Below are 12,222 nucleotides of genomic sequence, written 5' to 3' on the forward strand. Positions count from 1 at the left end.
GCCCTCAGGGATCCCTCTGCACATCTGCACGAGCCGAGGGGGTAGTTCCAAGCCACGCAGCACACCGCCTGGCCAGAATGGGCTCCCAACCCAAGCAAGCTGAGGGGGTAGTTCCAAGCCACACAGCACTGCCTGGCCAGAACGGGCTCCCAACTCAAGAAAAGGAAAAGAAAACAAACAAACAATTCACAACAAACAAATGAACAAAAGCCCTGGGATCCCACCAGCGCAGCAGCCCAGACCGGGAAGCAGCTCCACACTCGAAAGAAGTTCTGCAGCCCCTCAGGAAGAAGGAAAGATGGCGTACGGAACCAGATATTTGAGCGAAAGGAGGGGGAGTTGGTGAGAGGTAAGGAAGAAATGAAAAGAAGTGGAAAAAAGCAACACCAGCAGCCAACAAATGGCACTCAGAGAGCTGGCCCGTTCGAGTGGGTGGAATCCAAGCAGCCGGTGCTTCCCGGACAAGATTGCGGCTGCGGGAAGCAGAAGAGGCCGAGAGGGGGTGAAGAAGGGTGGGGGATGGGAAAGCGTATATTGCAAATTACCACTTGTTTTGTCTCCCGCTGGAGGCTCCGTGAAGCTGCTTTCTCGTACCCCGTTTGCTGGTCTCCGATAGGAGTCCAAGATGGCGGATCCGTGCTGCATTAGCTGATAGGGGACCTCTGCATGAATCTCTCCTTCCTCTCTGTTCTCTGTCAGTTTTCTCACTCCATTTGGTGCTTGGCTGAGTTCTTTATGTCTTCATTTTATGTTTTAGGGTTTCAGGATTGTTGTTTTCTCTGTTCGGCTTAGTTTTTCGGATCTTTGCTGTGGAGGGACGGTGTGGTGCTTCTGCCTAGAGCGCCATTTTGCCGGAAGTCTCCCATTGTGTACATTCTTAATTACTCCCTTGGGTAAATTCCTAAAAGCAGATCTGCTGGCTCAAAGGGCATGTACGTACACTTAAAAGGTTGTCTGCAGGAACTTGCAAAAGTTAATTTCTGACTGTGTTTAAGTTACAGCATTGGCAAGCAGTTGAGGCTTAGTGACATACATTTGTCAGCAGTAAATAAAAATGAAATAAAATTACTAAAAATTTGGAATAAAGAAAAAAGTGGTCTCTCCTTCCTTCCACTCTGGCCCAGCCACTATGCTGTTTTGGTGTGTCTTATTCTGGTCTTTCACATGCACATGTTCTGTCACATAACTGGAACCCCAAAGTATACCTTATCTAACATACTGAATAATATTATAAAAATACCAACCACTATTTACTGAGCATCTACCATGTACCAGATAGATGCTGGTCTTAAGCACCTGACATGTTTATACTTACCTAATTCTCATAACGTCCTGTGAGTAGGTGCTATCATCATTCCCATTTCCCAGATGAAGAAAATGAGTCACTAAGAGGTTAAGTAACTTGCCTAAGGGACACACAGTAAAGGGCTGAACTACCATTTGAACCCAGGGAGTTGTGTTCCAGAGTCAGTGCTCATACCCTGAAAAGGATAACAGCATCTGCCCAGTTTGCGACACAGTCTTTACAGGGATCATTTTTAATGGTTGTATTGTGGAAACTGTGAACTATGAACAAACTATGAACAAACCAACCATTCGCAAAATAGAGATAACAATAATAATGGCATCTAACATTTGTTGGGCACTTACTATGTGCCAGGCCCTGTGCTAAGTGCTTTATCTGAATTAACTCAATGAATCTTCACAACAACCTATGAAGGAAGTACTATTATTATCCTCACTTTAGCGATACGGAAACTGAGGCACAGAGAAGTTAAATACTTACCTGAGGTCACACAGCCAGTAAATGGCAGACCCACGATTAAAACACAAGCGGTCTTCCCCCAAAGTACACAGTTGTAAACACCATGCTAAACTACTGCTGCCCTGCTATACTGTCAAAGTGTGATTTCTAATGGCAAAGCAGAAATAATTTAACAACAGAATCTTTCATATGATCCATTTAAATTCCTAGATTCTTCTGAGTCCATACCCTACTCCTTCATTATCTTCAGACCTATCTTTCAAAATGCCTCTGGTGAAAACAGACCCAGTGAAATAGTAAACTGAGGGGATAACAAAACAAAAACAAATGGCAATAAGCAATGAAATTAACAGGAAATTCTGTATAATCTTGTGTTAAAGAAGACGCTGGTCCCTGAATGACCTTGAGCAAGTTCACTTTTCTAGGCCTCCCTTTCCTTAATTATTAAAAACAAAAACAAAAAACAAAAAGGGGTGGAATTGATGACCTATAATGTCCCTTTTAGCTCTAAAAATTTTATGATTTTTAAGCTGATTCTAGTTAGTGTATATCTAATTAATATTACTTCGATTTCTGATTTTCTTTCACTGTAATTTTCTTCGCTGCCTGGTAACCTCTCCTCCAGGACAAGATGGCTCCTATTTCCAAGTCCTACTCATCCTTTCTTTCACAATTCCTGTGAGTACACCTAGCTCCCATACTCTACTTCAACCCTCTAAATGGATGGCCTAGTTAAGAGTAGTGGAATGAGAGTTATACAGCTAATTACCTAAAATAAGGAAAATATTATACTCTTCCTCCTGAACAAAAATCTATTTTGTGCCAAGAAAGAACTGAAACCCTGAAGCCCCCTGGTACACAGTACCCTTTCCCAACCCAAAATGTTAAGAGCGAAAGCTCTGTATCTTGTTGACAATGACAGCAGTCATGCTCAGCAGTACCATATGGGATCCACAATTTAGCTCCATTAATGCTCTTAATTTGAAGACATCAAGCCCTAATTACACACTGGGTACTAAAAAGGCAAAACCCTTCCCTGGTGCCAGCTACTTAGTGGTACTCTGTTGCCTTAACAGCTGGTTGAGGTAGATTCAGGCCAAGCTTGGGCCAGTGAGCGCTCTCAGGTGGAAGAGGCCAGCAAGCAGGGACAACGAGGCCCAGCTCCTGAAGCGAAAGCAAACGGGGAACAATAGCCTCCCCTCGCCCATATCAGCACAGCAGCGTGATCTACTTCTAGTTCCAGTGGGCTGCCCATTTTGGGTTAATTCTTCCCCAGCCTACTAGAGTCTTCGAAGGGCACAACCCCGTGCTGACCCTGGAGGATGAGTCTGACAGGCCTGGGTTTTCATCCCCTTTTCCACTCTGAAGGCTATTTCACCACGTGGTGAGAGGCGGTAGTGCTCACCTCCTGTTCCATGTTGCCATGCAGCTGCAGGAATTTTAATTGCGTGGAGGCAGATGGTAACTGCCCTGATGCTGGGGCCCCTGAGCTGCTCTGCAGGGTCTGGAGGAAGAGGTTGTAGTGGAACTCCACCAGCTCACAACTTGAGAAAAAGACAATCAGTTTCTGGTCTTTTTCAAACTGCATCAATATAAAGAGGAAAATAAAACAAAACAAAAAAATAAAAAACATAAGTTTTTACGATTAGATGACACTGAAATGAGTATTTCTCTAAAATACATAGTCATACTGGCCTTGATTTGCAAACACAGATGAAAGAGTTTGAATTATTACAAAAAAATAACCCTGATGGTCCACTCTACAAAGAATATCAGGGAGGAAAATGACATAGCTATAACCTTGAATAGGCTTTCCGTATTTATGGAAAACAAATATACTTTAGAATGAGGCCGTTCGTTAGCTCTGTTCCTCCCATTCATTCAGGGCTCGCCACATTCAGCACTATCCAGCTGGGCTCTGTGTATATCGTAAATCTTGACACTTCACTCTCCAGCCCTTCCACCTTCTATTTTCCCACATACAAGAAGAAATGATCACATAAATCTAGTAAATATACAAATACTATGACTCTTGAAAAAACATGAATACAGGCCCCTATATTTACATAACACCCAACATGTTTCTGCCACTTGTAAATTCCCAGTATTAGTCCCAGGAAAGACATTTAGAGCAGATTTCAAGATGAACACAGGGGCTACTGTTGACCTCTAGTTCTTCACTATAATCTTAGAACCACTGATAGGATATCGTAACACAGAATTAAGCCGGAAAACTTTTCTTTTTGGTGCCTGAACTAACTACTACTGATATATGACATACACAAAACAGGTCTTTCTTCCGTGGATCAAGCCAAGTCTAGTACATAGCCTTACCTTGCATTTCTGAAGAATGAAGGCTGCTAGGCAGACAAGCCTCAGTTTGCTGGGAACTAATGTCACGTGCTGATCGAGACTCTCTGGTATTGCAAAGCTATCTAGCTTGTCACTAGCTTGTGGCTGAGAGACTTCATGGGCTGCTTTGTCCTTTGGGTTACACTGGTCATGGCTTTCGTCCAGTACAGAAATACTGACAGGATTGTGCAAACTGATATCAGCGAGCCATGTTACACCTTTGATAAAAAGTGAAAAAGGCAAAACAGATGATAAGCGGACACTGTGAAACTGGTCAGACAGGCACACCCACTCATCCAGGTGTATCAAGAAACTCCAGGTGGTATCATTTAAGTTCCAGCACCGATCTGCCCTATTTTCAACCTGGTACGGCAGACCCACTGATTGCTTCCCACTGCCTAACAATTTAGCCATACCAGTGTTTTCTAAACTCTGGTCTATGGAAGACCAATTCAAAAGGATAGTAACAGATGTCTGCTCACCATCCCCCCCAAAAAGAGTTCTAGGTCAAATACGTTACAAAAATCTCGGATTAAAAATATTCATGGGTTTCTACCACAAGCGTTCTCAGAACCTTTATTGTGTTACTGTGCACCACGAATCTCTAAGATGGAGAAACGGTGTGCGGCACTTCTCCAATTTTTTAAATCACAAAATCCCTTTCTCATAGATACTCTCTCAAAATTAATGTTACTTAGAACACACTTTGAGAATTGCTGATGAGTAATGAATTAGCATTTGGTATTTGCGTGTAACAACGTGGCCTCATAAGCCAAGCAGAAAACCATGAAAGCTATATAGAGGCTCGTACGCATTGTCTGGGGTAATTCTGGTGGACAGTGACCCAACTTTTCTATGCCTTAGTGTTCTCATTTGTAAAAGAGAGCTAAAAATTTCTATCTTAGGAAGACTGAAGACAGAAACGAGCTTAAAGACTATTTTTTTTTAGGTTCAATATCTCTTTAAGAGAAAAATAGGGTGATAACGCACTAGGATAAGAGGTCATTGTCTGCAGAGCAAGGGCCCACTTCAGTAGGCTGCAATCACACACAAAAAAGAACACCTCACAAAACTACTAGGTCAATGGTAGTCAGCCTTTTTTCTTCCTCTACACTGGCATGAGAACCATTAGCACTAGTACTTGCCTTTCCAGAGATGATTCTGGATCTGAGACCCACCCTTTTCATCCATCCCCTGGGGGACCTATCAAAGTCTTGGACGACTGGAAGAGGGAGGCTGGGACTGCAGGATGTATAGTATGAAAAGAGCAGAACTCTGGGGACACTCTGCTCCCCACCCTCCACCCCCGAGGCCGAGAATCACTGCTGCCAAACAATGAAGATTATGTCTAGGTCCTTCTTCATTAAAAACGAAGAAGTTCCCATCACTTCTTTTCAACCCACCTTCTGTGAGTGTTGCAGATAGCAAGACGTTCTGTCGTTTCTGGCATTCTGCATTTACAGCATTGAGTATCACTGTGATGTCCTTTTCAAAACCCAAATCCAAGATTCTGTGGTTTCAAGAGAAGGAATTTTAATCTATGAGAAGAATAAATGTGATACTAAGGAGCTACAGAAGTTGAAATGAAGGCAGCAGAAACAGTCCTTTTCCTCAACCTTTCAAGCTTCCTAGATGAGACTCACCTGTCTGCTTCATCCAAAATCAGCCACCGTATCCGACTAAAATGAATGTTCTTTGTGGATTTTATATGATCCACCAGACGTCCAGGAGTTGAGATAAGGACATTTATTCCTTTGCGGAGTCTGTTTAAAATTATTTATCATAAAAGAAAGTAAATCAAATAGGGCTGTATCAATAAAAAACATAAAAAAAAAGTAGAGGAGACAGACTCGTGTATAACACAAATGTGTCACAGCTTGAAATCATGACAAAACATAGGGACAAATGGATAAAAAGACGTATTTGTGTTTTAAAACTTTCCTCTGTGATATCCCTCTCCTGTCAAATATAAAGATCTGAAATAATATAAAAATCATAAAACCTTAAAACTTTGAATCCAATGTTCTTAATTTTTTTTTTTTTTTTATTATTGTACTTCAGTCTCGTTTTGTTTTATAGGCCTGTCTAATCATTGGCTGAAGGGTGAACCTCAGGATAATCCAATGCTCTTTAACTGATCCATAGATTCTTTCCAGAACATTCCAAATAGATGGTCACGTAGCCTGTTCTTTTTGGCTTCTGTGCCAGAAAACCTAGTACCTGAATGAGTTATCTCATGCCAATGTGTTCTAGTTGCTACAAAGTTTGTTCTTATACTAAACCCTTTTTGCAACTTCCATAACGTTTAGAGGTGATTGTTCCCCACTGACTCAACATGTCCTTATACATGGGACAAGGCTCTCTCCTTGTTTAAAAGAACCAAGTGTTATTTAATAGGAAGGCAGGACAGATAGACTCAGAAGAAATTAAAAACAAACAAACTTCCTCCTACCTGGCCTTTTCAGATTTTCTCTTCTCTCCGCCCATTAACACTCCAGGCACAATCCAGGTAAATGGCTACAGAAAGACAACAGACCAAAATCAATGCAAAGTCCCCTCTACTGGAAACACAGAGACTAATTCCAAATTATTTTTCCTTAAACAAATAGGGAGACAGGATTTAGGCTTCTTGATGCATGAGGTGTTAAGTGATGAATGCAGTGTTATCGTGTAGACACAATTCCTAGGCATTGCTACACCCAAGGTTACTTACCAGCAGAAACTTGAATTACAGCTATATAACTAGCTTCCAACACTGTAAGAGAGAAATGTAAGCTTTTTTTTTTTTTTTTTTTTTAAATGATTCAAGTAGCTTCTCTGCCTTTTACCATGTAGCCTGCACTGAAGACACATTTCAGTAAGCCTAATGCTTTATTTTTTGGGTTAAGATAAAACCCAAGCACAAGCCTTCCCTACCCCTCCCACCTTCTAATAAAAGAAAGTGTAAATCAATTCTGTATCTAATTTGGTGAGTTGGCAGGTTTTGACTTTCAAGCCTTCCTTCTTAAATACTACTTAGAGCATTTTAAGTTGTTTTCTGCTGGTTCCCCTTATGGCTGTACCTATATATCTCTGTATGTGGCTGACTGGTAGCTATGATGACAGACTGCATGACTACAAGCACCAGGAAACACTAGTAATCTAGCTAAGCTAGAAATCCATGGTTATTAAGGTTTAGATCAGTAAAACCTAGAAATTGTACCTAGTTAGAGCAGAGACATCCCAGAAATAGATATAAGAGTAATTCCTAGCTCTTTGAAAATCAAGAAAAGACTGGTATATTTCTCTTTCCTCAAAAAATTAGAATAAAAGCTATAACTGAACTCATGGCTTACCTTACCTTAAGCAGTTTCTGGACAATGTCAAAGCTTTGTAGAGCCAACTGTAAAAAATATTAAAAAGTTAGAGATAATAAGTGGGGTTCTTTTTCTCTTTTTCTTTTTTTTAAGACAACATGAAGTGATAAGGATCCAAACTTAGACCTTAACTGAACATTTAAGGAAAAAAAAAATCCTATATACAGAATGTATTCTGAAAAATATCTCGTTCTTAGACTGGTTCTGAAAGCTGCCAGTCTGGGGAAATGAGGGTAAAGACATCAGATCTTTTCTTGGACATATACAAAAACAGTGTTTTGTGCTCCCTCTGCTGGCTCAAATTCCCAGAGTGCCACACAGAAAAGTGCAAGTCTGTGATGCACAAAGATGAGAGAAAATGAAACAAAGTCAACCTGAATTTGGCTCTCTTTAGAAAGAGAAAGAATACAGATATGCATTAAGGGATAAACTGGAATAACAATGCAACAGGCTACACTTAGGAACTTTGCTTTAAAGGTTATATGACTATATCCTAAGAATGTGCCCGGGTAAAGCCGTATCTGAAGACTGAGAGATGGTCATTTCTCCAAGTTTATAGAAAACAAAACCAAAAACAAGCAGCCCAGTGGAAACCAGCAAAAGTGAAAATTGATGCAGGGTATGACCATTAACTACCATCAAAAAAAGCCTTTGCAGAATCCATTTACCCAAGAATATATACAGTTCCCACATGTTTAGTATTCATGAAGCATCCTAGGGAAGTAGCAAGTTTGCTGCTGTAAAAATTTAAACAGCTTTCGTGCCAGCCTCTTCATTGGATTGAACAGAGATAGGGCACTGCAGGCTGTATAAAAGGCTGAGCTGAAACTTCCATCTCCATGATCAATTCTCTACAAGGAAGTGCTTAGCATTTGATATAGAAAACAGGCACCCTAATCTGAAATTGCCTCTGTAGGCAAATAAAATAGATCCGATAGAAGAGACTTCCACCAAGAAAGGGGGAAAAAATAATAAGCTTAACATTCAGAAGCAAGTGAAACTTCTGGTAGCAGTAGGTTCTTTAAAAAAAAAAAAAAGTTCATTTTCAGAGCCAATAGCTTTCACTTCTGAATTAAGTTACTAAAAAAAAAACCCTACAAAAATGTGATTCTTTTAATTACTTTTAAAGGGACAGAAATTTGTAGTGTCATTAGTTTTTAGACAACAGGGAAATGCTTTTCCATACTTTTCAAGGAGTACTTTAATTTTTCTCCTTGACAGGAACCAGAAGAATGGTTATTGGGGAAAGAAAAGGAGTGTGCAGTGGTTTCTGCAGCAGGGAGAAAAAATAAATTCAAAGCTATCACTGAAAGTACCTGCTTAAAACTTGGCTGGAAGTGAGATGGCTTACCTCTCTTGTAGGCACCAGTACCAGAGCATAGGGGCCGTCACTGCGCTGTTGACACAGAAGAAAAGAAATGCCATGATCAGGAAGAATGAATATCACAGGACTCCAGATGGACAGCTTAGAGTGGTCAGTTGTAAAACATTAGAAGCATTCTCATTAAAGAAAGGAACAAGACAAGAATGGCCTCTACCTCATTTATTATGGAACATTGTTCTAAAGGTTCTAGTCCCTGAGATCAGACAAGAGAATGAAATATGATGTATAAAATTGCATTTTTATACATATGTATAAAATAATGTCATTTTTAGCAGATGATGTTATTTGATCCTAAAAGAAAATCTTAATAGAATCAACCAAAAATCTATCACAAACAAAATAATTTGGGCAGGTAGCTGAACGCAAAATTAATATAAAAAAATCAGTGGCCTTCCAACACAGAAAGTTTGAAAATATAAGGGGGAAAAAAAAAATCACACAATAGCAATAAAAAAGATAAAAAGAAGAAGCTTAATAAAAAGTGGAAAACTCCATATGAAAAAAAATTTTAAACACCTCTGAGGGGCATAAAATAAAATCTGAATAAATGGAAAGATGTCCTATTCTTGGATAATATTACAAACAAGTCAATTCTCTCTAAATTAATCCATAAATTCAATGCAATTTTAATAAAAATGCCACGTGTGTATATATATGTACATACCTACACATACATACGTATATATACGTACACGCTTATACATACACCAAAAGCAAAAAATAACCATTGTCGCTGAGTCGATTTCAACTCACAGTGACCCTATAGGACAGAACAGGTGGATCTGAATTGCCGACCTTTTGGTTAGCAGCTGATCTCTTAACCAATGAGCCCCCAGGGCTCCTTATACACACACACACACATATATACATATACATAAAAAATGTTATACCTTATCAGATAAGCCGATTTCGAAGTTCTTACGGAAAAAGAAACGTGCAAGAATACCCAACACATTTCTTAAAAAAAGATTAATACAGGAACGTTGCCCTTTCAGATGTTAAAACAATTTAAAGTCACAACAATTTTAGAAAATTGATGCTGGTACATAAATAGAGCAAACAATAGAAAATACAGTCTAGAATAGGCTCAAATACATATAGAAATCTAGGAAATAATCCAAGGGGCGTTTCACACCAGTTGGAAAACAGTAATAAAAAGTCCTCTGAGAAAAAATACAGTTAGAAAAATAAAGCTGGAGTTAAGTTGGCCATTTTACAGATAACATATAATTTAGAAACCACAGAAGAAAATATTGATAAATTTTATTACATAAAAACTTAAAGTTATCTAACAAAATTACCTAAATGAAATCAAGAGTCAAATAACAACAGGGGGAAAACATGCTACACATAAGAGAAAGTGCTAATTCCTTTAACTTATAATGAAATCCTATAAATCAACTGGAAAAAAAAAAAAAAAAGATCAACAACTCAAGTAGAAAAATGGAGAACGGACAAAAACAGCTAATTCATTGAAATAAGAATTCAAAATACGGCTTTTACATAAATGAAAACATGCTTAAAGTCACTCATGAGAGAAACTCAAATTAAAACTACAGACTAGTACTTTTCGCCTGTCAAACTGGAGAAAATAAAACAACTGACTGTGTTGATGAGGGTATGGGCAAACAGGAACTCTTATACTTTGTTGGTGGAAGTGCAAATTGGTATAAGGCCTTTGGCAGTTAATTTGGCATTATTATCTACCAGCATAAAAATGCAAATTCTACTTGTAGGAATTTCTCCTACAGATACGGTCTTATATGTGCAAAAAAAAAGTTGTACACTATTTTACAGACTGTCGAATTTTATAATAGCCTTGTTTATAGAAAAATACTGAACATAATATATCCCACCAGTAAAGGACTGATTCAATAATTTGTAGTACATACAAACAATGGAATACTAGGCGGTCATTAAAAGGAATAGGGCAGCTCTAGGTAGTACTGATAAGAAACCATTCCCAAGACATTAAGTGAACAAAAGCAAGGCACAGGATAGCACACATAACAAGCAGCCATTTGTACATCAAATCAAACAAAACTGAAAAACATATTTAAAAAACCTCCAAATAAAAGGGGGAAAGGGAACTATGCATACTCATATTTGCTTGCCAGGCAGAGACTACCCCAGGAAGATATACAAGAGACTGAGAATAATGACTCTGCCATGTTGGGAGGAGAAATGTGTGACTAGGGGGAAAGTGAGAGTAGACAGACTTTACCCTCCATATATTTTGTGGTAACCTTTAAATTTTTTAACACGTACACTAAATTTAAAAATAATAAGAAATAAAAGAAAACAAAGTGGTCTGATAAAGGCTCCTACGTCAATGGTGCCTTGCACATTAAAAGCACTCACGGACACAGACTGAATGAATCAAAACAATGTTAGTACAGAAGCAAAGCTCAGATTTAACAGCAAATTCAATTACAAGTATGGTTTTCATGTTTTGCATAGGAAACATTTACCCACAAGGAGGAAAGGATTTGGAATTCAAACTAGACTTCTCTGTACTCAACATCAACTTTGTAAGACTGCACCGAAGCCTAGGCGGGGAACAGTAAACACGTCAGTACAACAGTATCAACGTGCCACTCTGTGACGTTAGGAGATTCTGACATTTCAAAAGGTGTTACTACACAGAGAAGAAGAAAGAAAAATCAATTCCTCGCAGGGCAGAAGTGAGGGAGGAAGGATGGATGTGATGTTAGAAAAATCAGAGCCAAAATAACTGAAAGAGGGAAAACAGAAAAGCAGTCCATTCTTATTCCATCACCAAAGTAATTTAAGAATCTATTGGGTGCCTTGAATTTGCTGCTCTCTCCAGATATGGTTTTTACAGGTCAAATCATTTGAGTTCCAAGGGACTATACTTAATATTACTTGAAATAAGTGAGTTAAGTTGGGCTTGGAAAACTGTTCATACAGAATATACTGTCATACAACCAGTTGTTATCGATATTATAAAAAAAAATCGGAGCAAATAAAACACAACTACATGGCTTGTTAATGATTCTGAATATAAGCAAATCAAAGCATTACCTTTCAAATGAGCCATGTGACCTTGATGATGATGACAACAACTAACACATTGCACATACTATTACCAGGGATGGGATACCAGTTAAGGAGTCTTGGTGGAGCAGTGGTTAAGCGCTCAGTTGTTAACCAAAACGTCGGTGGTTGGAACCCATCAGCTGCTCCGTGAGAGAAAGCTGTGGCAGTCGGCTTCTGTAAAGATTACAGCCTTGGAAACCCTATGGGGCAGTTCTACTCTGTCCTATAGGCTTGCTATGAGTTGGCATCAACTCGACCGCAATGGGTTTGGTTTTTTTGGTTGGTTTAAATATCAGTTCTCAACA

At 39.1% G+C, this 12,222-nt stretch overlaps 1 protein-coding gene across 1 annotated transcript in view; it reads right to left on the minus strand.

The window, feature by feature from the left end:
* The window catches only part of DDX31 (DEAD-box helicase 31), an 89,079-nt gene that overhangs the window by 57,758 nt on the left and 19,099 nt on the right, over positions 1-12,222 (minus strand). Inside the window, exons 7-13 of the mRNA XM_023730836.1 lie at positions 8,825-8,869; positions 7,458-7,499; positions 6,570-6,634; positions 5,761-5,880; positions 5,521-5,627; positions 4,100-4,335; positions 3,171-3,347 (exon numbers count right to left, since the gene is read on the minus strand). Of these exons, the coding sequence (XP_023586604.1) occupies positions 3,171-3,347; positions 4,100-4,335; positions 5,521-5,627; positions 5,761-5,880; positions 6,570-6,634; positions 7,458-7,499; positions 8,825-8,869 (792 nt within the window). The remainder of the gene's footprint in view (positions 1-3,170; positions 3,348-4,099; positions 4,336-5,520; positions 5,628-5,760; positions 5,881-6,569; positions 6,635-7,457; positions 7,500-8,824; positions 8,870-12,222) is intronic.

Source organism: Trichechus manatus, unplaced genomic scaffold (assembly GCF_000243295.1).
Source record: "Trichechus manatus latirostris isolate Lorelei unplaced genomic scaffold, TriManLat1.0 scaffold00038, whole genome shotgun sequence".
Classification (NCBI taxonomy): domain Eukaryota; kingdom Metazoa; phylum Chordata; class Mammalia; order Sirenia; family Trichechidae; genus Trichechus; species Trichechus manatus.